This window comes from Heloderma suspectum, chromosome 6, assembly GCF_057233095.1.
Source record: "Heloderma suspectum isolate Gila_16-S chromosome 6, 16-S_ref, whole genome shotgun sequence".
NCBI lineage: Eukaryota > Metazoa > Chordata > Lepidosauria > Squamata > Helodermatidae > Heloderma > Heloderma suspectum.
Window position 1 is genome coordinate 97531131 of NC_139463.1, and position 24995 is coordinate 97556125.

At 46.8% G+C, this 24995-nt stretch overlaps 1 protein-coding gene across 2 annotated transcripts in view; it reads left to right on the top strand.

Moving 5' to 3' along the window:
• GYS1 (glycogen synthase 1) overlaps positions 1–22978 on the top strand; it is a 39298-nt gene extending 16320 nt beyond the window's left edge. The window contains exons 7-17 of one of the 2 annotated variants that reach the window (XM_084805405.1): positions 1151–1268; positions 5074–5194; positions 5632–5738; positions 7164–7223; positions 7944–8022; positions 11976–12089; positions 12583–12709; positions 13410–13505; positions 15533–15696; positions 16947–17027; positions 19724–22970. In XM_084805405.1, the coding sequence (XP_084661531.1) occupies positions 1151–1268; positions 5074–5194; positions 5632–5738; positions 7164–7223; positions 7944–8022; positions 11976–12089; positions 12583–12709; positions 13410–13505; positions 15533–15696; positions 16947–17027; positions 19724–20032 (1376 nt within the window). In that variant the 3' untranslated portion in view covers positions 20033–22970. Of the gene's footprint in view, positions 1–1150; positions 1269–5073; positions 5195–5631; positions 5739–7163; positions 7224–7943; positions 8023–11975; positions 12090–12582; positions 12710–13409; positions 13506–15532; positions 15697–16946; positions 17028–19723 lie in introns of both variants that reach the window. The other variant, XM_084805406.1, reaches the window with a different exon arrangement.
• Positions 22979–24995: the final 2017 nt, after the last annotated feature.

Consider the following 24995-nt stretch of genomic DNA (forward strand, 5'->3'; position numbering starts at 1 on the left):
TTTCATATGTATTCCCTGTCACAGGTAGGCACAAAAGAGTGTCCCATTCTCAATAAGTATATTCTACATTTTTCATTCTCTTAAAACTATTTTTAATCATGCTACTCACTGTGAATCTTTGGGTGTATCCCATGGGTATTTAATTTAAGCAGCAAGCCTGCTGTGGAAGCATGTTAGCTACGTTTTGTTTGGATGTACAATTGTTTTTTAAGGAAGCAACTCAGGGGGACATCCGTCCTTCTTTGCAACCAAAGCCAGTTGTGAACAGTGGGGGTGAGCAGAGGTAAAGCTTGTAGGATCTACTTTGTTTTTGACCAGAACCCCCGAGATCCATCAGCTGGAGCCTGGTGCAAAAGACATACACTTTGAATGAAAGAATTCTGAGCCCAGGAATGTGTTTTGAGTACCAGAATTGAATGGACCTCACAAGTTCTTCCACCCTGGTGTACAACACTGATGGTCTGGCTCCCTGTGATGTCGTGAGGCTCTTTGCCCTCCTTACCTGGCATAGTATTCCTCCTCCCACCCTGCCCCATCAACTGAATGAGCCTTTTATTTCTCGGCTAGTATAACTGTCCGTTGTCATTCTAAACTTGTTTGAGAAAGCTGGGGAAATAAGGGCTGTGACTCTTGGGTTTTTTGTATGTCTATACATACCTCTTGAAGGTTGAGCAGCTTGGAAAGCTTAAAGCAAGGTTGAAGAACCTCAGGCCCCAGGTTCCAATCCAGCTTGCCTGGAGTTCCAGTCTGGCCCAAGTGGGGTTCCAATCCAGCCCGCCTGGGGTTCCCTGGCTGGACACACCCTTTCCCCCCGACCACCAACCCTGTGGTGGCTTCCTGGCTTTTGTGCAGTTTCTCCCCATTCTACAAAGTTGAAATGCCCGTCCTAAGGCTTGGTTACTGGCAGGAAGCACTTTAAGCTAAACTGTGCTGGTATTTTTGATGTCTTGGTGTTTTTGGCCCTGCACCCCTTTTGCCTTAAGCCCCACCCACCACTGGAATGTGATTGCTTCTGTAAAATGGAATTCAGTCCTCGGACTGAAAGAGGTTCTGCACCCTTGTCTTAAAATGACAAAGTAACATTCCCTGCTCTTTCCTCTTCTCTCTTCCACCCCCTCCCCCGCCCTGCCCCTGGCCACTCCATATCCAGATATTGTGACTCCTAATGGTCTGAACGTCAAGAAGTTCTCCGCCATGCACGAATTCCAGAACCTCCATGCTCAGAGCAAGGCGCGTATCCAGGAGTTTGTCCGGGGTCACTTCTACGGGTGAGTTCTCATCGGCATCCCATGGGGCCTAGTTTTGCCTCGCTGATGCTTACCTTGTGAGTTAAAACGGCAACCCCAGCAAGTTGGGTTTGAAAGGAAAGGAAGAGGCAGGAGCTAGTGGCAATATGTGTCGGGAGAATGCAGTGGTGTTGAAATCACAAGGCGAGGGATTATTCTTGCCTCTTTTATCCCGCAGAATCTTATAATTCTTACAGTTCACACTTAAAGGTGAAAGAGTGGAAATAGAGGGCTTGTTCTTTTAGGAGAGGCAGCTGCTTTTTCAGAAGTTGAATCAGCAGCCTAAAATGTGTGAAAATGTTGTGTGTATTTATTAAGAACAGTGGTCAGCAACTAGAGTAGCTGGAGGTTCAAACTGAAACAGAGCACAAGAGTAGTGGAATCTCTTCTCCAGTCCTCAGTGACTTGCCATTTCTCTCATAGCTGCGAGCAACAGACCAGCATGAAAGTGTTGCTCTGCCTTTTTATGACTGATTTCCCCTCCCCCCTTCAGTGTGTACATCTCTACATAGACCACCTATCCTGTCCACTATTCACTCTATGGCCAATCGATAGCCACAATGACCCCGTTCTGTGAGGTGACTAATTGTAGATGCAAAGGATTTGGGGATATGGTCTGAGGTGTACTCTTTGGCCACCACCTGAAACTGCAAAGCATCATGGGAAATCTTGGAGTCCTGAAAGTGAGAGTTTACTATTCATGCAAAAAGGAGTAGTGATAAGTTCAAGACTCTGTGTGTGTGCTGGGGGGAGTGTGACTGAGCCAATGTTTTCAGTAGAGTCTAGACAAGAGCAGGTGGGTCATAGGAATACTTTTATGAGATCCATAGGAGAGAAGAACAATTTGCAAATCATGATAGATAGGTCTTCAAAGAGCTAAAGGGATCTTCCATGTTCAGACAGACAGCATATCTTTGATTAGCGTAGGTGGGACAGACAACAAAGTGGGGTGGGGGAGCACTATTTCCTGCTTGTAGGCATCCAGCTTTCCACTGTCAGAAACAGGATGCTGGGCTGGATAGAACTTTGGTTTGATCCAGCAAGGCTGCACTTATGTATTTGGTGCTGGCTTCCAAATGTGATTCTAGACTTCGGGATATGCCTATTCAGACATGGATATAGTTCCTGAGGGAATGATCCACTGATTTTTGTTTTGTGTTTGTGTTTGGACTTGCCTTCTCCGTTATTACACCTCTGGCATTTTCTTCTCTTTTTATCTTTCCTTCCTCCCTCTTCATTTCCATTTTGTCCTTATTGCATTGTCAGCCTGCAGGCGGAGCTCTGTCTCTTTTTGCTTGTCTTGCTTTGTTTTAATAATTCGTATGGCACCTAGTTTCCTGAAGGCACTTAATAAATAATACATCTCAGCTGGGATCTAGAGTGCTTCTAAGGCTCAAGCCTCTCTGGAATTTTTTACTTTTTTCCCTTTGAATAGAAACACATCATAAACAAAATACTTGAAAGTGCTCCGTCTTAAAAACAGTTTTTTATGTTGTATGGCAGCAAGAAGGGTTGAATGACGCACACTATGTTTTAACCAGCCTCCTCCAACCAGATTGGTGAAGGCTGGTGTGAAGAAATGCCATGTATATAACTGTTGTTGTTCTGTAATGTTCACTTTGTGTAGCCCCTGAGAAGCTATATTGTATCTGAGTAGGCCTGAGGCTTGCTTTGTTACTGTCAAAGGCCCGTGTAGTGGTTGCTTAGTGACGTTCTGAAGAGGGAGAGAGTGATGATCGCATTGAATGTTGCTAGATGGGGCCTGGATCACGTAAATTCAATTTTGATTGGCTGGGGATTCTAGCTAGGTGGAAAAGAGCGGTTGGGAAATGGCAGTTAAGGAGTTGACAGTTAGGAGTTGAGGGAGCCAGTAGTCAGTGAGGGAGAAGGTCTACCGGTTGGTAGGTGGTGTTTTAGGAAGAGAAAGCTGAGGAAAAAGTGAATATTAAGCTGAGGCCTGAATATTAAGCTAATCCTTCTCTGTGAGGTAACCATACGTGGCTGGTGAAGATCAGGATTAGGAAGCAGGTGGTTGTGTTATGCCAGGAGGCAGCCCTAAGATCTTGCCTGAGGAAGGTAGTAAAAACCCAGATAAACTGTCCAAGCAGCCAGAAATACAACAGGAAGAGTTTTGGGTATGAGAGGAAGGCTGTACCCAAGAGCTGGTTGTGAGTGTATTTGGCTGGGGTGGAGGCTTAGGAAATTTGGCCTGAGGTAAAAGAAGTCATTAAGAAGCTTGTATTAGCACAGTGTCTCTTGAGCCCTTAAGAAGTGTCAGCAAGCAGTCCTTTGAAAACCCCAAAGTAAATATTAGTAATCCCTTATGTACAAAATATCCCTTTAATACAGTACTTGTTTAATAGTTCATCTTGTCTCTAGTGCTGATGCCCATCTCATGCCTAAGTGGCTTATATCATGCTACTAGGAGGTTTTAAAGTATTCTAAGGGAACTGGTGGCAATGGAAAAGGGTCAGCTTGTGGAACTCCTGAGTTATAGTGGCAGAGAGTTCCTTAGGCCCTGAAACATAGGTATTTCGTAAAAGAAAAGAAAAGAAACCTCATAGTTGGGATTGCATAGGTGAAAGAGCAGTTTCCCCATAGGTAGTGGCAGTGCTGGAGAGAAAATTCCCCATAGCTGGTTTTAAGGATTAACAACATTAAGGATGTAGTCCTACACACACTTACTAGTCCTATTAAACTTAGTGGGACTTGCCCTGTGTAAGCATGCATAGGATCATGTTGTGCAGTTCCCCGTGGGCTCACTGAACTACTTTCCTTGTTCTTTGGATGGTAATATAAACAGCACTTGTATTTATAATGCTTCAACAGCCCTTCTTTTTAAAAAATTGTTTAGCCCATTTAATCTGTCCTGGCTTTTAACTAAGCTAAGGTGAATGTATTTATTCCAAGCCTGATGGGAGATTGTATTTGATGTTTTTATCCTGCTCTTCCCTAAAGTGGTTTTATTATTTATTTATTTATTTAATTTATATCCCGCCTCTTTTCCTCTTTAAGGTTTTCATGGTTCTTCTTCCCTGCCCCTCCCATTTTGTCCTCACGCAACAACCCTGTGAGGTAGATTGGGCTGAAAACAGGTGGCTGGTCCAAGGTCACCCTGTGAGCTTCGGGCTTGAGTAGGGATTTGACCCTGGCCATAGCCTAGCATTAACCACTACACTACAGTGCTTCTCACTGATTACCACTCTGCTTACCTCTGGGCTAAAGAAGATATAAGGGGCATGCTGGCTCACTTCACGTAGCACTGGATTATAGTTATGAGATTGAAAAGCAATAGATTACAGTTATACTTCTTAAAAGGAATATATCACTGGAGTAACTATTCTCCTTTTGTCCTGAAATTTTAATGTTAACTATCTCTGTCCAGCAGGACTAAGCCAAGGTATTTTGCTCCCTGAGGTGAAAAAGGACAAGATGGCAACCCCTTTCCCCATTCCATGTACAAAAGCTTGACCGCATTGGCAGTTGAACCTACACTGGCCATGGGACACCACACCTGAGGGTAGCAGGCTATCTTAGGGGACACAGGGCTGCCACAGTGTTCTACATAGCACTTTGTCCTCTCAACACCTCACTGCCATCCTTCCCAGCATCCTCTGCCTGAGGCGGATACCTCACTCTGCCCTCATGGTAGGGCTGACTTTGCTGTCCAGCAATAAAACTTGATTATGCGGAGTGAGGCATGTGTAGGGATAGGACTGAGTTTCAGCTGCTTCTGCCTACTCAAGAATCCCAGATTCAACCCCACCTTACCCTCTTATTATCCTAGGCACTTGGACTTCAACCTTGACAAGACCATTTTTTTCTTCATTGCTGGACGCTATGAATATTCCAACAAAGGGGCTGACATTTTCTTGGAAGCACTGGCCCGGCTTAACTACCTGCTGAGGGTAAATAGAGAAACGGGGCTCTGTGATGGAGCAAGAGGAGGGAGGATGTGGCTTTTGGAATTGCTAGGCCCAAATTTTAAGGTTAATCTTTGGTCTTCAGCCTTCATGATAGCAAAACAGGGATGAACCCAAACCATTATGACCTTTTGGCAATCCCGCTTTGGATGGAATGATACATTTGAGGAGATGCTTTGAGCCTGATGTGGCAGGGGGAGTGTGTATAAATGGGTAGAATAAAAACTGCGTGTATACTTGTGTTTAGCATATGTGCCAAAAGCTATGGAGCTGGTGTCCAGGGAAAATAGAAAGCTACTTTCTTGATTTCCTTTCATGTTTACAAGGTTGTAGAGGTGGGAGGCAATGACGAGTGTGCAGCACAAACAGGAAGAGCAGGCTGTGGCTGACTTCACATCCCCTTGTGGCTTCTCTCGTTGCAGGTGAATGGCAGCCAGACCACGGTGGTGGCATTCTTTATCATGCCAGCCCGTACTAACAACTTCAACGTTGAGACTTTGAAAGGCCAGGCTGTCCGCAAGCAGCTCTGGTGAGTTCCCCTCACACAGACCCCTCAGGGTCACCCAAACCCCACTCCCTGCAGGGCCTCTTGGTTCCCTGAGGGGATCAGGAATCTCATTGTATGCAACATCCCCTGCCTGAAAATCCACTAGGCCTTGCTCCCTTCACAGGAAGTATTGAAGTCCAGGCACTCCTCTACCATTCTCCAACCAGCTAGGCCTCACTAAGCTCTCTTGGGAGAGGAAATCCAGAAGCCCTGGTGCTCTCCCTATTACTTACCTCCCAGTCCTAATTCCTGATTCAGAATTATCCACAGTTGGCTACAGAATCGGACTCAAAGAGTGCTTATCAATGGGACCTTCTCAAACTGGGGAGAGGTAACGAGCGGGGTACCGCAGGGCTCAGTCCTGGGCCCAGTGCTCTTCAACATCTTTATTAATGACTTGGAGGAGGAGGTGCAGGGAATGCTGATCAAATTTGCAGATGACACAAAATTGAGCGGGATAGCTAATACTTTGGAAGACAGAAACAAAATTCAAAGTGATCTGGATAGACTGGAGCGCTGGGCAGAAAACAACAGAATGACATTTAATAAGGATAAATGCCAAGTTCTGCACCTAGGAAAAAGAAACCAAATGCACAGTTACAAGATGGGGGATACGTGGCTCAACCACACTACAAGCGAGAAGGATCTTGGAATTGTTGTCGATCACAAGCTGAATATGAGCCAACAACGTGATGTGGCTGCAAAAAAGGCCAATGCTCTTTTGGGCTGCATTAATAGAAGCATAGCTTCCAAATCCCAGGAAGTACTAGTTCCCCTCTACTCAGCACTGGTTAGGCCTCATCTGGAGTACTGTGTCCAGTTCTGGGCACCACACTTGAAGAAGGATGCAGAGAAACTGGAGAGGGTTCAGAGGAGGGCAACAAAGATGATCAGGGGACTGGAAACAAAGCCCTATGAAGAGAGACTGAAAGAACTGGGCATGTTTAGCCTTGAGAAGAGAAGACTGAGGGGAGAAATGATAGCACTCTTCAAGTACTTGAAAGGTTGTCACAGAGAAGAAGGCCAGGATCTCTTCTTGATCATCCCAGAGTGCAGGACACAGAATAATGGGCTCAAGTTACAGGAAGCCAGATTCCGGCTGAACATCAGGAAAAACTTCCTGACTGTAAGAGCAATACGACAATGGAACCAATTACCTGGGGAGGTGGTGGGCTCTCCCACACTGGAGGCCTTCAAGATGAGGCTGGACAGCCATTTGTCAGGGATGCTCTGACTTGGATTCCTGCATTGAGCAGGGGGTTGGACTCGATGGCCTTGTAGGCCCCTTCCAACCCTACTATTCTATGATTCTATGAAGTCTCCAGGAGTCCTAGCCTCTGCTCTAACTCACCTTCATTCTTCCCTCCCACCCCACCACTCAATTTTTATTTATATTTTTAAATCTAGGGATACAGCTAATGCGGTGAAGGAGAAGTTTGGCAAGAAACTCTATGAATCACTCCTTGTGTAAGTGGTCTCCTATGAGAATTATTTAGTATTTTAGTATTTTTTATATTTCTGTACTGCCTTTCTAAGCAAACCAAAGCGATTTACAAAAAATCTCAGAAAATAAAAACCTTAGTTAAATAAAAACATAGTAAAACATTAAAAGCCACCTTAAAAAGCCATAATAACAATTTTAAAAGCAAAGTTAAAAAGATGTGTCTTGGCCACCTTCCTGAATGCAGAGAGAGTGAGGACCAGTTGTAGCTCCAAAGGTGTTTCAGAGTTTGGGAGCAGCACAGGAGAAAGCCCTTTCCTGCATGCCTGACAAGCAGGCCTCTCTCTGCAAGCAAGGATGTCTTCAAAGCGGCATCTCCACCTGTTCTTAATAACCGAGCAGGTTCATAACAAGATAGGCAGTCCCTCAGATAGTTAGACCCTAAGCTATTTGGAGCTTTAAATGTTAAAATCAACACCTTGAACTGAGCCCAGATAACAGTTGACAGCCAGTTGGCCCAAGGGAGATGGTGCTGAGCCCTTAGGACGGGGCTGCTGGTTTTCCATGGCTGCAGTGGTTGGGATCCTAGGTTTCGCCCCACACTTTTCTTTGTCTTCTGTGTTGGAGAAACCTTGATTCCTCCATAGGCCTATAATATATGCCCTGGCAGGAGGAAGCAGAAGCCCATCAAATGCTCTTCATCTCTACCCGTATTAAATTCTGCCTACCCTCCCCTTCTACCTCAGGGGGAATCTTCCTGACATGAACAAAATGCTGGACAAGGAAGATTTCACTATGATGAAGAGAGCCATCTTTGCCACCCAGGTATTAGGGTGTATGGGAAAGCAAAGAATGAGGTCTAAAGAGATTAGGCCAGGGTGTGTGTGTTTGAGGGGTGGAAGTTAAGATAGAGGGCTCTTTGGTGGAAGTGTGGCTAGATGAGTCAGAGCAGAGGATTCTGGGTGGCCTGAACATTTCTAGTAGCCTAGCTCCTGGGTGGATCAAGTTAAAGAGGTTGAATTGTAACTGGGATGTTAGTTTATTTACCAGCCAGATTTGCAACTGAACAGAGATGTTGAACCTCTTTCAGCCCGAGGGTCTAATTCAGTTTTGGAAAAGCTCTCAGGGGCCACATTCCAGTGGTGGGTGGGGCTGCAGGCAAAGGGGGTGGGGCCAAAAATTGTTGTTGTTCAGTCGTTCAGTCATGTCCGACTCTTCATGACCCCATGGACCATAGCACGCCAGGCCTTCCTTGTCCTGCGCATTCTCCCGGAGTGTGCTCAAGTTCATATTCATTGCATCGGTGATGCTATCTAGCCATCTCATCCTCTGCCGTCCCCTTCTCCTTTTGCCTTCAGTCTTTCCCAGCATCAGGGTCTTTTCCAGAGAGTTTTCTCTTCACATTAGGTGGCCAAAATATTTGAGCTTCAGCTTCAGTATCTGTCCTTCCAATGAGCAGTCAGGGTTGATTTCCTTTAGGATGGACTGATTTGACCTCCTTGAAGTCCAGGGGACTCGTAAGAGTCTTCTCCAGCACCACAGTTCGAAAGCATCAATTCTTCGGCGCTCAGCCTTCCTTATAGTCCAGCTCTCACAGCCATACATTACTCCTGGGAAAACCATAGCTTTGATTAGACGGACCTTTGTCGGCAAGGTGATGTCTCTGCTTCTTACTATGCTGTCTAGGTTTGCCATAGCTTTCCTCCCAAGGAGCAAGCGTCTTTTAATTTCATGGCTACAGTCACCGTCTGCAGTGATCTTGGAGCCCAAGAAAATAAAATCTGTCACAGCTTCCATTTCTTCCCCTTCTATATGCCAAGAAGTAATGGGGCCAGATGCCGTGATCTTAGTTTTGTTTAATGTTGAGTTTCAAACCAGCTTTTGCACTCTCCTCTTTCACCCTCAACAAGAGGCTCTTAAGATCCTCTTCGCTTTCTGCCACTAGGGTGGTATCGTCTGCATATCGGAGGTTGTTGATAATTCTCCCGGCAACCTTAATTCCGACCTCTGATTCATCCAACCCGGCATTTCTCATGATGTACTCTGCATATAAGTTAAATAAGCAGGGTGACAATATGCAGCCTTGTCATACTCCTTTCCCAATTTTGAACCAATCGCTTGTTCCATGTCTGGTTCTTACTGTTGCTTCTTGACCCTCGTACAGGTTTCTCAGGAGACAGGTAAGGTGGTCTGGTACTCCCATCTCTTTCAGAATTTGCCACAGTTTGTTGTGATCCACACAATCAAAGGCTTTAGCGTAGTCAATGAAGCAGAAATAGACATTTTTCTGGAATTCTCTTGCTTTCTCCATGATGCAGCGAATGTTGGCGATTTGATCTCTAGTTCCTCTGCCTCTTCGAAACCCTGCTTGTACTTCCGGTAGTTCTCGGTTCGCATACTGCTGAAGCCTAGCTTGTAGAATTTTGAGCATCACCTTGCTGGCATGTGAAATGAGCGCAACTGTGCGGTAGTTTGAACACTCTTTGGCATTGCCCTTCTTTGGAATTGGAATGTAAACTGACCTTTTCCAGTCTTGCGGCCACTGTTGAGTGTTCCAAATTTGTTGGCATATTGAGTGCAGCACTTTAACAGCATCATCTTTTAGGATTTTAAATAGCTCAGCTGGAATACTGTCATCTCCGCTAGCTTTGTTGTTACTAATGCTTCCTAAGGCCCACTTGACTTCACTCTCTAGGATGTCCGGCTCAAGTTCAGTGACCGCACTATCATGGCTATCAAGGACATTAAGATCTTTCCTGTATAGTTCTTCTGTGTATTCTTGCCACCTCTTCTTAATCTCATTTGCTTCTGTTAGGTTCCTGCCTTCTTTGTCCTTTATCATGCCCGTCTTTGCACAAAACGTTCCCTTGAGATCTCCGATTTTCTTGAAGAGATCTCTAGTCTTTCCCATTCTGTTGTTTTCCTCGATTTCTTTGCATTGTTCATTTAAGAAGGCCTTCTTGTCTCTCCTTGCTATTCTCTGGAACTCTGCATTCAGTTGGATATATTTTCCCCTTTCTCCCTTGCTTTTCGCTTCCCTTCTTTCCTCAGCTACTTGTAAAGCCTCCTCAGACAGCCACTTTGCTTTCTTGCATTTCTTTTTCTTTGGGATGGATTTCGTTGCTGCCTCCTGAACAATGTTACGGACCTCCGTCCATAGTTCCTCAGGCACTCTGTCTATCAGGTCTAATCCCTGAAATCTATTCCTCACCTCCACTGTATATTCATAAGGGATATGATTTAGGTCATACATGAATGGTTTAGTGGTTTTCCCTACGTTCTTCAGTTTAAGCCGAAATTTTGCAAGAAGCAGCTCATGATCTGAGCCACAGTCAGCTCCAGGTCTTGTTTTGACTGACTGTATAGAGCTTCTCCATCTTTGGCTGCAAAGGATATAATCAATCTGATTTCGATATTGACCATCTGGTGATGTCCATGTGTAGAGTTGTCTCTTGTGCTGTTGGAAAAGAGTGTTTGCTATGATCAGCGTGTTCTCTTGGCAAAACTCTATTAGCTTTTGTCCTGCTTCATTTTGTACACCAAGGCCATGCTTGCCTGTTATCCCAGTGATTTCTTGACTTCCTACTTTAGCATTCCAATCCCCTATGATGAAGAGGACATCTTTTTTTGGTGTTAGTTCGAGAAGGTGTTGTAGGTCTTCATAGAACCGATCAACCTCAGCTTCTTCGGCCTCAGTGGTTGGGGCATAGACTTGAATTACTGTGATGTTGAATGGTTTGCCTTGGATTCGTACTGAGATCATTCTATCATTTTTAAGATTGTACCCCAGTACTGCTTTTCCCACCCTTTTGTTGTCTATGAGTGCTACTCCATTTCTTCTAAGGGATTCTTGCCCACAGTAGTAGATATGATGGTCACCTGAATTAAATTCGCCCATGCCTGTCCATTTGAATTGGCTGATTCCCAAGATGCTGATGTTCAATCTTGCCATCTCATGTTTGACCACCTCCAGCTTACCTTGATTCATTGATCTGACATTCCAGGTTCCTAAACAATATTGTTCTTTACAGCATCGGATTTTCTTTTCACCACCAGACACATCCACAGCTGAGTGTCCTTTTGGCTTTGGCCCAGCCGCTTCACTCTTTCTGGCGCTACTTGGAAATTCCCTCTGCTCTTCCCCGGTAGTATATTGGACACCTTGCGACCTGAGGGGCTCATCTTCCGGCGTCATCTCTTTTAGCCTTGTGATACGTTCCATGGGGTTTTCTTGGCAAGAATACTGGAGTGGGTTGCCATTTCCTTCTCCAGTGGACCACATTTTGTCAGAACTCTCCGCCATGACCTGTCCGTCTTGGGTGGCCCTGCACGGCATAGCTTATGGCTTCACTGAGTTAAGCAAGCCCCTTCGCCACAACAAGGCAGTGATCCATGAAGGGGGGGGGGGGGGGCAAAAATACCAGTGTATTTTAGTTTGAAGCTCTTACTGCCAGTAACTAAGCCTAGGAGAGCTGTTTCAGCCTTTGAGAATGGGGAAAAATGCATAAAAGCCAGGAAACCACCAAATGATTGGTGGTTGGGGGAAAGTGGGTGGAGCCAGGGGAAGGGGGCATGGCCATCTGGGGAACCATGGAGGGCTAGATTTGGACCCAGGAGGATCAGATTTGGCCCCTGGATCTGAGGTTCTGCACCCCTGCCATAGAGGATATATTAGGCCTTTGTCAGCAGTCATGAGGCCTACATCCTTGCTATCTTCCATCTTTTTTGGTTTTAAATAATGGCTATTAACTTGTGTCTGTTCTTTCCTCCCCAATCAGCGCCAGTCATTCCCCCCAATCTGCACTCACAACATGCTGGATGATTCCACCGACCCCATTCTCAACACCATCCGGCGCATCGGCCTCTTTAACAGCAGCGCTGACCGTGTCAAGGTGAGCAGTGGAAGGCTGGCCACATCTACTGGAACAAGACAGCAGTGAGAAACTTGGGAGAGTTTGCAGGGCCGGAGTCTTAAGGAGATGCTGGGAGTCAAGAGACTAGGCTGCTTTAGTCAAGGAATAAACCTAGCCACACTGCCACGAGGATAAGGTTATGCACTGTGTGTGTGTGTGCATAGTTTCAATGCTGCTGGTGAAACCCATCTTAAGTCAGGCTATAGCCCAGGTGTGGGTCCTCCAACCCACCAGTTCATGACCAATGGCATAGGCCCGGCTGGGGCATGCTGGGAGTTGCAGTCCAACACATCTGGAAAGCACTAGGTTGGAGAAAGCTGGCATAGACTTTCATCAGGTGCCTTCCATATATGTGTGAAAAGACAGGTCATGTATGTCTGAAGTGCAATATAGATCTTTGAGGATGGGCCCATCTGCAGGGGCATGACAACAGACTGTTGGGCTCCCAGCCACCATCTCTCTTTCTTCCCAGGTCATCTTCCACCCAGAATTCCTGTCTTCCACTAGTCCACTCCTCCCCGTTGATTATGAGGAATTTGTTAGAGGCTGCCATTTGGGGGTATTCCCTTCTTATTACGAGCCATGGGGCTACACACCAGGTAGGCTTGTTGGGGGACAGTGGAGAGCAGTGCTTCATACTGAAAATAAATCCTAACGGTGCACTGTTTGGGCTCAGATTCTGTATTCCAAACCCGCAAATGCAAATGGATAATTTTGTTTTGGCATTGTTTGCATGGTTACACACAGTTTGCATGCTTTGGTCTGAATCAGAGATGGGTTTCCGCATAATTGGTGGGTGTATTGATTTATTGCAAGGAGCAGTTTGGCAGTAGGGGAAGAGGGATGTAGATAATTGGAGGCGCAGTAGGGGGAAGAATGGCTGAAACCCAGAAGGAAGGAACAGGTTTATTTACTTAAAACAAGGGTGGGCAACTTCAGAGGAATGGGGACCACACTGGCCATCCTCGAACCCTGTGGGGGGCCACACCCCTCTCCACAGCCACCACTGGAAGTAGCCGTGCCACCAGAATACGCCCCTTGTTTCCCAATAGAATGGGGCTTCCCATTGTGCTTGGTGAGCTGTCAGGAGGGCCATTCTGCTGAAAGACACAAAGCATGCGGAGAGAGGTCTGGTGTTACCATCTTTAGTTTTGTTTGATGTTACCTGTAGGAAAAAGCACACCAGAGTATTCCTGGCTGGGCTGGGCTGGGCTGGGCTGGCCAAATTCTCAAGTGATGGTGCAGGTCCCAAGGACTGAACCCCCGCACCTCTCAGATGATCTCTCTTTTGTTCTCCAGCTGAATGTACTGTCATGGGCATTCCCAGCATCTCCACCAACCTCTCTGGCTTTGGCTGCTTTATGGAGGAACATATAGCGGACCCGTCTGCCTATGGTTGGTATTGGGAACTGGAAACTGGCACTTTTGAGCGCACCTGGAAAGGGAGGGTAGTGCAATGGTTCACGGGCCAAAACTGAATCCAGAGATAAACCTGCCAACAAAGGCTTTCCTCACCTACCTACCTAACATAAGTGGTCTGCAACTATAGTGGCTTCTTGGGAAGGATGAATTATTAGACCACATGATGTGATTTTAATGCCTCTCTCTTGGCTGCAAGGAAGCCATCTTGGTTAATTTCCCACCCCGGTTCTTCCCTCTCCAGCTATATGGGTTGTTTGTTACATTTTTATCCTGGCCTTCTTCTGAGGAGCTATGGGAAAGATACTTACCCTAACACTTAGTTTGTATCTGAGACAACCTGCAGGCATTATACTAGATTTTTTGCCACTTGAATCTCTAGGGAATAATTTGGTGGGGAGAGGGGTGCATCAGTTAAGATGGTTGAGAAGAGAACTAGAAAAAGCACATGGAATAAAAAGACTTCCTACCCCCCACCACCAGAAACACACAAATAATTGCTTATGGGGAGGAGCATGAGAGGGGCAGGAATAATATGGAGGGATTGTCCTGCCACCTCAGTATCCATATTAGATGTAGCCATTCAGCCAGTCTGGTCTGAGTGCTACATCAGTGGGTTTGAGCCAGCTCAGATTTCCTGAGAACAAAAGGGAATTTACTGGAGTTGCAGGGGAAGACTTTAAGCCAGAATTTTTGTTAGTATCTTAAGAAGGGAGAAGGATCTGGCATGTCTTGAGGGAAGGGCTGTGGGAGTCGAGAGTTCTAGACTAGGTGCAGGCAGATGTCAGACTTGCGGGATCTACTTGTTTTTTTACTAGAACCTTGAGATCCATAGATCAGAGCCATTGTTAAACAGTTGGGGGTCAGAAATCCTTGCCAGTTTGCTGCACGTCACCCAGAGAGCTACCGCTAGATCCTGATCCACCTTCTGTGCACTCCTGCTCTGGACAGGAAATTGAGTGGGACCTAGCTGATTAGAGCAAGGTATGCTGGGAGCCAGGCACCTTGGCCTATTGCAGTGAGGTATTTTGAGCCGAGGATTCACACATCAGTGGGACTCCAACAATGTAGGCTCAGTCACAGATTGCTACCATCTGGGGACAAAAGCACCAAACACAAAAAGAAGGATAGCGCTGCAAACAGCAAAAAAATGGGGGAAGAAACTCCGGATGCTACTGGCAAATTGTTTTTTATTCTTGGCCCAATGCATTTTGGATTGTAAATCCTTCAGGGGCACAATACATGAAAGAGAATGGAATAATAAATGACAATATTGTAATCCAACAAAGTTAAAAATAAAGTATTAAAAACATATTTAAAAACATATCTAATGCAACTTAAGGCTTAAGCATGTAAAACACTTCTTATAACAAAAAGTGATACTCTTACAATTTATAACTAATATGCACAGCAAACATTTATAGGACAAAGCACCTTTAATCAGAACAATCCAAAGGACTTTAAATATCTGCAGCATTAAATCCACCACTCAATAATACAGAAACCTATTTTCTCTTTTGTATATTATGTATAGTGCCCCTGAAGAAGGATTTACAATCTGAAAGGCGTTGGGTGAAGAATAAAAAAACCATTTGCTAGTAATATTTAGAGTTTACTCCTACATTATTTGCCATCTACTGGCAAACCAGTGCCAAGCAAATAGGGGAGAGCCACCATAGAGGTGGCAGAAAAGGGGCAGGAGTGGGAAAAGCGGTCATCTCTCACCCATATTGTGCTCCAGCGCCAAAAACAACCCATTCAGTTGGGAAGTTCAGACCAGTGCTTCAGTTTAGCCCAACTTTTCCCAACCTGCTGACCAGGTGTTTTGGACCGCAGCTCCCACAATCCCTGACCACTGTCCTTGCTGGCTGAGGCTGATGGGAGTTGTAGTCCAAAACAGCTGGAAGGCACCAGGTTGGGAAAGGATCCTCTGACCAATATTTAATCATACTTGTTGCATGAAAATGATATGGCTCCTTTTTCAATCTCTCCGGTTCTGCCAGGGATCTACATCCTTGACCGGCGTTTCCGGGGCTTGGACGAGTCATGCACGCAGCTGACCTCTTTCCTCTACAGCTTCTGCCAGCAGACGCGGCGGCAGCGCATCATCCAGCGGAACCGCACGGAGAGGCTTTCTGACCTGTTGGACTGGAAATATCTAGGCAGGGTGAGCTTCCTCTGCAAGGGCAGGGTAACCTGTTGTTTCACCCCACAGAGATTATCCTTCCTTCTTCCCTGCTCGCCCTTGGTATTTCTTCAGCCTCTTAATCCTCCATGTGCCACAGTTCACCTATTTGCCCCCAGAAGGCACTCAGTCCAAATGTCAGCTCTGGCTTTCTTTCCCCAAATGCCTCTTTTGAGCTTAACAAACCTTTTAACTTAGGGCAGGGGCAGGCAGCTTGTGCCCCTCCAGATGCTTTGGCCTACACTTCCCATGATCCCTCACCATTGGCTGTGTTGGCTAGGTCTGATAGGACTTTTAGGCCAAAACATCTGGAGGGCCACAAATTGCCCACTCCTGTTCTTAAGGCATACTTCTCCCAGAGGTGGTAAACCTGAGTCTAGGCTGTACCACCTCAAGCTGTTATGGCGTGGAGGCTCACATGACTGAATGCTCCTCCACACTAAAATATCTCCATGTATAGAAAAAGGAGTAATATCAGAGAGATGTGCTTGAGCCTAGCCTTCTCAATGACATGCTCATTTTCTATACTGGAAGATATTTTTGTATAGGGAAAGAGTCAGACATGTGAGTTTCAGGCTGAAGAACTGGTACAGCCCCAAACAGAGGAATTTGTTTATCCGTTTGTTCATGCGTATTTACAGAAATGTATATCCTGTCCTTCCAGTGCTTACACACTACTCAGGCTTACTACCAACAACTAAAACCAACCATAAAATAGAATAAAGATCATATATTGTGTGTGCATATGTGTATATTCACTCTCTCTCCCACTTGCATGCACACACTTTAATAAAAACAGAGACAAGTGCTGCAAATAAAACAAAGCCATCAGATAAAAACGTAACTATCTGATAAAACAAAAACACCTGCCTAAAATGGTTTTGGCCATGCAGCTGAGCACCATAAGGGAGGAGGCAAAGAGTTCCACAATGTATGTGTGGCGACAGAGAAGGCCCCTTCTGTCAGATCATGGGCCCTGGGTGGACTGGTATGGCATTATCACCTCAGTGGTAGAACTGGGCCTATAAGATTATGGTTCTGGGCACAGGGGGGCCTGTGTGTGTGTGTGTGTGTGTGTGTGTGTGTGTGTGTGTGTGTTTAGGCTAACTGAGTTGTACAAATGCTATTGGGCTTTAGTGGGGAGTGGAGGAAAGTGAATGGCATGCAGATATAATAAGGGAGTCTAGTTCTCATATCCATTTTCTGTCTCCTCCCACCATCCCCCTTTGCAGTATTACATGTATGCCCGGCATATGGCACTAGCGAAGGCATTCCCTGACAACTTCACCTATGAGCCGCATGAACCGACAGCTGTGAGTATGGCGCCAGGTGCAAGAGGAGGGGAATATAAGCCTTTATGTAGGATCCCTTTGCCTCAGAGTCAGTGTCTACTTGGCATCTCTCAGTGGTAGAATACAGGCTTTCTGTGCACAAGGTCTCAGGTTCAATCCTTAGCATATCCATTTGAAAGGATCTTGGGTACCAGGGCTGGGATATTTTAATAACGATGATGATGGTGATGCCATCAGTGTACATAGCACTTGAGAGAGTACCAGAGAACAGGTCCCAGCCCCAAGGAGCTTACAGTCTAAAATCTGACACAGGGGAGGGCAAGCAGGGGAAGAACAGGCATACATTTCAGTTACTCAAACTTCAGCTTAGTATCAGTAGGAAGAACCTTGGCAGACTTCAGACTTGTTGGGTCTCCTTTGTTTCTTATTAGAGCCCCAAGATCCACTAAACAGAAGCCCTAGATCCATGACTTAAGAATAGGCTGCCTCTGAGAATATTTTGAATTTAGGTTTTTTTCCCCCGTACCACAGGAGTGTTGAACCTCTTTCATCCCAAGGGCTGAACTCCATTGCAGAGAAGCTCGGGGGGGGGGGGGGTCACATTCCAGTGGTGGGTGGGGCCAAAGGCAAAACGGGTGGGACCAAAAACACCAGCATATTTTAGCTTAAAGCTCTTTCTGCCTTAGCAGAGGCATTTCAGCCTTTCACAGTGGGGAAAATAATGCACAAAAGCCAGGACACCACCAGATGATTGGGGGAAAGGGGGTGGGGCCATCTGGGAGACCCCGGAGCGCTGGATTGAAACACCATGGTCTGAGGTTCTGCACCCCTTCCATACCAAAACTAAACTGACCTTACACAAAAGCCCACTCCTCGGTGCCCCAGGCTTTCACTTCAGAAGGCTAATTTTGCAGGGAAAATTCATTGTGCTCTTGCTACCTGTTAAGCAATGGGCAGCAGGAACCCTTGCTGATCTACTACAGGTCACTCAGAGATCTGCCGTCCGTCCACCCCTGCAGTGGGAGATGAAGACTAAGGGGTGTGCCAAAGGCTCTATGGAAAAAGTGGTTTTTGAGGAGGGATTTGAGGGAAGAGAGATGGACCCACATGGGTGACCTGAAGATGGCTCCAGGCACAGACACCCCCACCGGTTGAGATCGTTGAGATTCTCTCCCAGTCAGGAAAGAGAGTGCAGACATCAAAGGACCAGTAGTGGGCCTCCAGCCTAATTCAGACTGTATTTCTCTGCTGGGAGAAATCCATGTCCTAGATTGTGCTCCAAAAGGCAGCGGTCCCATTCCAGCTCAGTTACGTTTTATTTGTATGCTTATTTGTTTGGTTAAGTTCTAATATCAATGTGCTTAGCCAAGTAGAAGAGGGCAGGCCCCAGCCCTGAGGAGCTTACAGTGTAAGTTCAGGCATGGAGGAAAAGGAAAGAAATGGAGGCAGAGACCAAAAAAAAGGTAGGACATGCATTTACTTCAATTAGTACGACTAAGCTCAAGTATACGTGAGACATGTGGTAGATCTCTGGTGATTCACAGTAGATCAGCAAGAGTTTCTGTCTTGCAGTTGTCTAACAATATGAATAACTAAGGGTGCAATCCTATGCATGTTTAGACAGAAAAAAGGCCTACAACTCCCAGCATGCCCCAGCAAGCCATGGCTGGCTGGGGCATGCTGGGAGTTGTAGGCCTTTTCTGTCTAAACATGCATAGGATTGTGCCTTAAAACGTCTTTCCCCACTAACAATGCCTTGGAGGGTGGGAGGAACCACGGGTTGGATCCAGATTTAGGAAAATGCAACTGGGCACTCCCACTCCCTCCTCCCACAGCAGTACCGCCAGACCCCTGAAAATGCTACACAGAGGGTCTGCTTTGGTGCAAGGATCCCTGAGGCACCTTTTATGACTGGAGCCCTTCTGCCAATGGAAGGCAGATCCTGGATCCAATCCCAGGAGTGTATTTTTGCACTGAAGTTTTGTGGGCTTGGTTCTGGGCCGATCACAGGCTCAGAAACAGCCTGTCCCTTAATCCTTAGTGTATGCCCACCCGCCTAAACCACTGTTTTGTGCCTGACTCCAGTTGATGGACCTCAGGGTTCCAGTAAAGAAAGCCCAAAGTCGATCCCGCATGCCTGCTCATTCCTGGTGCAAGGTATAGTGTGACTAAGAGAGGGGTGATGAACCCCTTTCAGCCCAAGGGCTGAGTTCCATTTTGGAGAAGCTTTAGGGGGCCGCATTCCGGGTTTGGGCTGGGCCAAAGGCAAAGCCTTGGAAGGCAAAATACCAAAAATGCCAGCATATTTTAGCTTAAACCTCTTATTGCCAGTAAGTAAGCCTTGGTAGGAGAGGCATTTTAATGGGTTGGGAAAACCTTTTAGAATGGGATGGGAAAACTGTGCAAAAGCTGGGAAGCCACCAAACAAATAGCAGTCAGGGGCCAGGGAAAGAGGGCGTGGCCAGCTAGGGACCCCAGCTAGGCTGGATTTGGCCCACAGGACTGAAGTTCTGCACACCTGGACTAAGAGGTTGTGCCAGTGGCTTCACAGAAAAGGTGGCTTCCGAAGCAGGATTTGAAGGAAGAGACATTGTGCAGGGGTTCTGGGAAGCAAGTACAGGCATTAGGAGGGGGAGCAAGTGAGACAGGGCAGAGCCGTTTGATTCTCCCCCTTATTTTTTCATCCCGTAATTTTCCCCCCTTCCTACTCCCTGCAGGCTCAGGGCTTCCGCTACCCACGCCCAGCCTCAGTGCCTCCATCTCCCTCCATTTCCCGCCACTCCAGCCCCCACCACAGCGAGACCGAAGAGGATGACGAGCGGTACGACGAGGAAGAAGAGGCAGAAAAGGACCGGCAGAACATCAAGCCTCCGGCCATGATGGGCCCTGTCCCCGAGTGGCGCAAGCGCTCCAAGAAGGGCTCAAGCGAAGCCAGCACCTCCTCCAACGCCAGCACCCCCACCCTCCCCAGCAGCCCCAGCGACCTCAGCAGCCCCACCAATTCCCTGATCGAGGAGAAGAATTAGCTCGGCCAAATGTCTGTGCCAGCTCACCCGCCCGCTCTTTCCCACACCTCACCCCCCCCCACCTCAGTAGGTCAGCCGTGCTTTGGTGCTGGTTTCTGAAGTGGTCGTAGAGCATAGGTTCTAGTACTGAGGAGGGGCTCCGGGTTAGCGTGTTTCTAATATTTGCCCCCTTAAGATTGTCTGCTCTGGATCAGGTTGCGCAGAGGGGGGCAAGGGGAGATCCCCCCCCCACACACACACATTTTAGAATGGGTCAGAAAGTTGCCCTTTGGCTCATTCTAGAACATGAGGCACAACCCTGTGTTCAGTTTCACCTAGGATGTCAGGTGGCACAGTCCCCCTGTCCCCAGCCCCCTCTCAGACATGGCCAAGGGACCCATGTGCTGCCAGCCTTTGGGGAGGAGGGATCCAAGAACCCTGCTGCATAAAGGGGGAAAATGTGGGTAAAGAGAAATTGGGAGGTTTTCCTGGGAGTGACCTAGGAGAGACCTTTATGGTTCTTGATGCTCCTGGCTGAGCCTGTGGCTGGGTAGGTATGAGGTCTAGAGATATAGCAACACTCCCCTCAGCCAGGTATTGTTGTCTCAGGAATGCTGCAGCCTTTTTAAAGAATGTTCATAAGACAGGGTTTTGCAAGACCAGGATGGAAATCTTGGTCCTTTTTTATAATGCTAGATAGTTGGGGGGGGGGGGGGCATGCAAGTGTGCGTGACTGGCAGAGTTCTAGAACGTTCCCCAGAAAAGTTTTACAATGTTCCAGGATTCTAGGGAAGAATGGTGCTTGAGGGAGGCCAGAAAGGTTTGTTAAGGGCACGTGCCTGCTCTGCTCTAGATTGAATGCTGCTTATGAGGAGAGGAACGTGCTTCTCCCCAACCAGGCATCTTGAATAAGTCCAGCCATTGTCTTCCTTCTTCTGGATGGTGTTTTTACTGAAGAATTTGGTGAAGCCGTTCAAAGCAAAGCCCCTAGAATCGGGAATGGAAAGAAGAGGAAGGGATTTTGGATATGTGACCCTTCTGAAACATGAGCAACTGAAGAAAGATCTTAAGATGAGAGGTGCAGTCCGCTAGTTCGTGTCTGGCTGGGAATATTAAGAGGCTTTTCTTGCCAATGATGGTTGTTCTGGAACCTCTTAAAACAAGTGCTGCAGTTTAAAACCAACAGTTAAAGGAAGTGCAGTGCTCTTCTTGACTGCAGGAAACGCCTTGGTTCTCCTTTCCCAACCTGGCACCCTCTTGGCTGTGTTGGACTACAGTTCCCATTATCCCCAGCCAACATCATCGCTAGGTTCTGTGTCAGGAATTTAGGATTTGGACAAAAGCCTTTGTCTCTAAAGTGGACAAGGGGGAGCTGGATAAATGTGGGTGGGGCAGAAGGAAACCTAGAACCGTCTTGCAGCATAAATTGCTCTTAAAGTGGCTCCACCGGAGTGGAACAGGAGAACCCAATGGAGATGTTCCATGATAGGCTAAAAGGATGGCTTTTTCTAGAGCAATGCCTAAAAACTGTGTTTATCCCGATGGACACTTGAGAGTATTCTGGAACCATTCAAAGTGCAATATTATTCACTGTGTGTAAAAAATTTAAAGTGCCATGTTGTATTTAATGAGGTAGGACCACAGCTTGCTTGCAGCCAGTGGAATGAGCTAGAGGACAGTCGTCTTAAACTTTTCTTGCTTCAGGAACGCAGTGCTACAGGAATCCATTTTATAGCCCAGCCTTCCTCAACACAGCACCTTCCACATCTATCAAACTAAAACTCCCATCAACCCTGGAGTTGCCATCCTACACATCTGGAATGCACTGCGTTGGGGAAGGCTGGTATGGACCAGGAGTGGGGCAGAAGGTACATCTCCAGATGTTTTGGACTTTAGCTCCCATAAGTTCAAAACATCCGGAAATCTACCTTCTACCCATCCCTGGTATAGACAATCTAGAATGTATACAATATCTAGAGTACATCCTTGGTTTCTCTCGCAAGAGGGCAGGCAGCTCTGAATTATGGCCGTTTCTAGAGCATGTTCTGAAGTTGCACACTACAGTGTGCAAGTACCTGTGATACAGGTTTTCTAGTGGCCACTCCAGCACACAAGGCTCTGAAAGTAAAACCTGTGACTGTTCCAGATACAATGAGTTTAAGGCCCTAGTTCTTGTTTGGGGAAGGTTGGCATTGTCATTCAATCAGCCACCCTCCAGATGGAAATTATGGGAACTGAGTCCAACACATCTGGAGGGTGCCAGCTTGGCCTAAATTAGGGCCCATTATGGCCATCAACCTGGGCACCTTGAAGCAGCAGCCATAGCAGTTGAAATCAACATAGACTGTAATAGTGGCAACACCAACTGCAGCGTTGCCAACTCAACATGAAGATGTGGGCCTGTGATGATGGTGATGTAGGACAATCAGACCAAAGTTGGGCCGGTTGTGCAGACAAGCGGAAGGAGGGCCGCTGGAGGGTGTGTGACTTACTGTAATTGGTTCATAGATATTCTGTCCAGCATGAGAGAGGCAACTACCTCGAAGGTGGAGCAAATGCCCACACACACAAAGACCCTTCAGTTCTGCATCTGTTCCCAACCTTGGTATCAAAAGTATGGAAAGTCACTTTAAAAAACATTTTTTTGTGTGGCCTGGGTTATGATTCCTTCTCATCATACCTCCTGTTTGCTTGGATCATGAGCCACATCTTCTCCCCCTGCCCCATTTCTCTTATACAGCCCTTCATGAGGGAATCTCCTTGGTTTAAGGTTTCATAAGCCAATGACCCTGTTCTCTTCCCCCACCTGCACCCCCATCTCATAGATTTTATGGCTGTGGAAAAATGCTTGAGGTCATTAGTGTCTCTCCTCTCACCCCACCCGTGTGAAAAAAAAACAATGAACAAAAGCTGTGTGTGAGACAATCTTCCCTATTATTTATGAATAAATTTTGCCTTGAAAACGTTATTCTCCTATAACTTCGGGAGGGCATTCCAAGCCATTCAGGTTAGCCCCTCAACAGGCAGGGCCCAATTCAAACAATTCTCTCCAGAGAAATTGGGGGTGACTCCCCAAAGGTGGAACAGACAAGAACACTGCAGGCGGCAGATGGGCATCCAACGTTCCCCAACCTAGCGCACTCTAGATGTGTTAAGACTACAATTCCCATCTTCCCCAGGCAGCATGGCCAACGTATCTGGAGATGTTTGGGAGTTGTAATCCAACACATCCAGGAAGCGCCCAGTTGGGTATAGGCTGGCTGCGCCTGGCCTTGACACGGAGAGCAGCCTCCCAACGCTACTGCCGACTTGGAATCCTCACTCCTCCACACAAGCAGACCTCTAGAGCCTGCCCATTTTCCCAGCTACAGCAGCTCCTTTGTGTACCAAGTTTCTTGCAGAAGCAGCTCTACTTACCACAGTCTGCTGCTTAGGCAGCCACACAGTAAGTCCAAATTGGCCCCACCCTGAAGAGGGGAAACATTTTGATTTTTGAATTCAAGGCCCATTTCATCAGGAATTAAAAGGCACTTAAAAAAAAATCAAACATTTCTTCACCCCAAGCCCCGCCACCATGCACAGGAGCAATATGAATGCATTCAGCAACACACACACCCCTCTGCTTAGCCCTCCCCCTGAACCAGTTAGTGCTGCACTGAAAAGTTTAGAGGAAAGTGTGTGTGTTCCCTTGCAGGATGGGGTGTGGGCAGAGGAATTTCTCCCTCTAATGCAAGAACTCCACAGTGGGCTCGCAGCAGACAAGGAAATAATTCTCCATAATGTGCAATTGAGAGCCAGAGTTGGATCTAGACTGATGTATGACTACGCCCCATTGGTTCAAGTCAGCCATGATGGACTTAAGACCCATACTCCAAGTATGATCAATTCTGTATCTAATTCCCAGCAAGGTAGGGAGACCCAGTCACAATGCCCACTGGGTTAACTGCAGCTAATTATTTGTCTAGCCTACCTCACAGGTTTGTTGTAAGAAGCGGGGGGGGGGGTGAAGAGCCACATACGGCTCCTAGAGCTCCTTGGAGGAAGGTTGGGACATGTACAGCTCACTGCCAAGAAACTAACGTTTATTTAGTAGCAAACAGACCTGGCTTCACACAGATCGGAATAACCCTGAGTTTGATACAGCAAAGCCTTCAAGCAAACTGTCAAGGGTAGGACTCATCAGACCACCCCATCTGAGTGGAGCTATGCTCAGTGGCACACATAGCATGGCTCCTGCCATAGTACAGGCCCCCTGAGGAAGGGGTCTCTCCATTCCTGGGGGAGGGCAGCCCCACAGGAGAGAAGGGGCAGGCCTATAACACTGTTCCTTGGCCTACTAAACTCCCATGGCTTCCAACTATGAACATCAAAGTTATGCGCAGGTTAGGGAAGCCTGCCCCTAGTGGCTGAAGATGTTACTGCAGCCTTCAACCCTGCAGACACATTTAAATGAATTAAAATTAATGCATGTTAAAAACAAAATAACCCCTATGTGCTGACCCTGAAGGTCTCCTTAGTGTACATAATAACTTTCAAGTGTCCAGGTTTCATAGTCTTGGCGCTATGGCACAAACACACATCCTCTTTATAGATTCAATGTTTTCTCATTTATTCCCTTGGCGACTTTACAAAGTGGTTACGGCTATTATCTCCCACAGACTTATCCATTATATATAGGCAAGTGGGGCCTCTACGGACAGAAGCATTTTACCTGAATAGTAGTAACAAGGTGGGGGCCGACGCTCCTTCCCTGTCCTGCCTGCTCATTGCTGGCAACACAATGTGGGACTGGACAGACCTTTGCTCTGATCCAACAAGGCAATCTTTGTATTCTAAGCAATTAATAGCACATTTGAGCATCCTCCATTTAACCAGGTCAGGCTGTTTTACTGCACCAGGGGGATCCAAAATTCTGTGCTGTCCAGCTCATTTTCATGTGTGTGTATACACACACGCGCGCGCATACACACACACGTACACCATG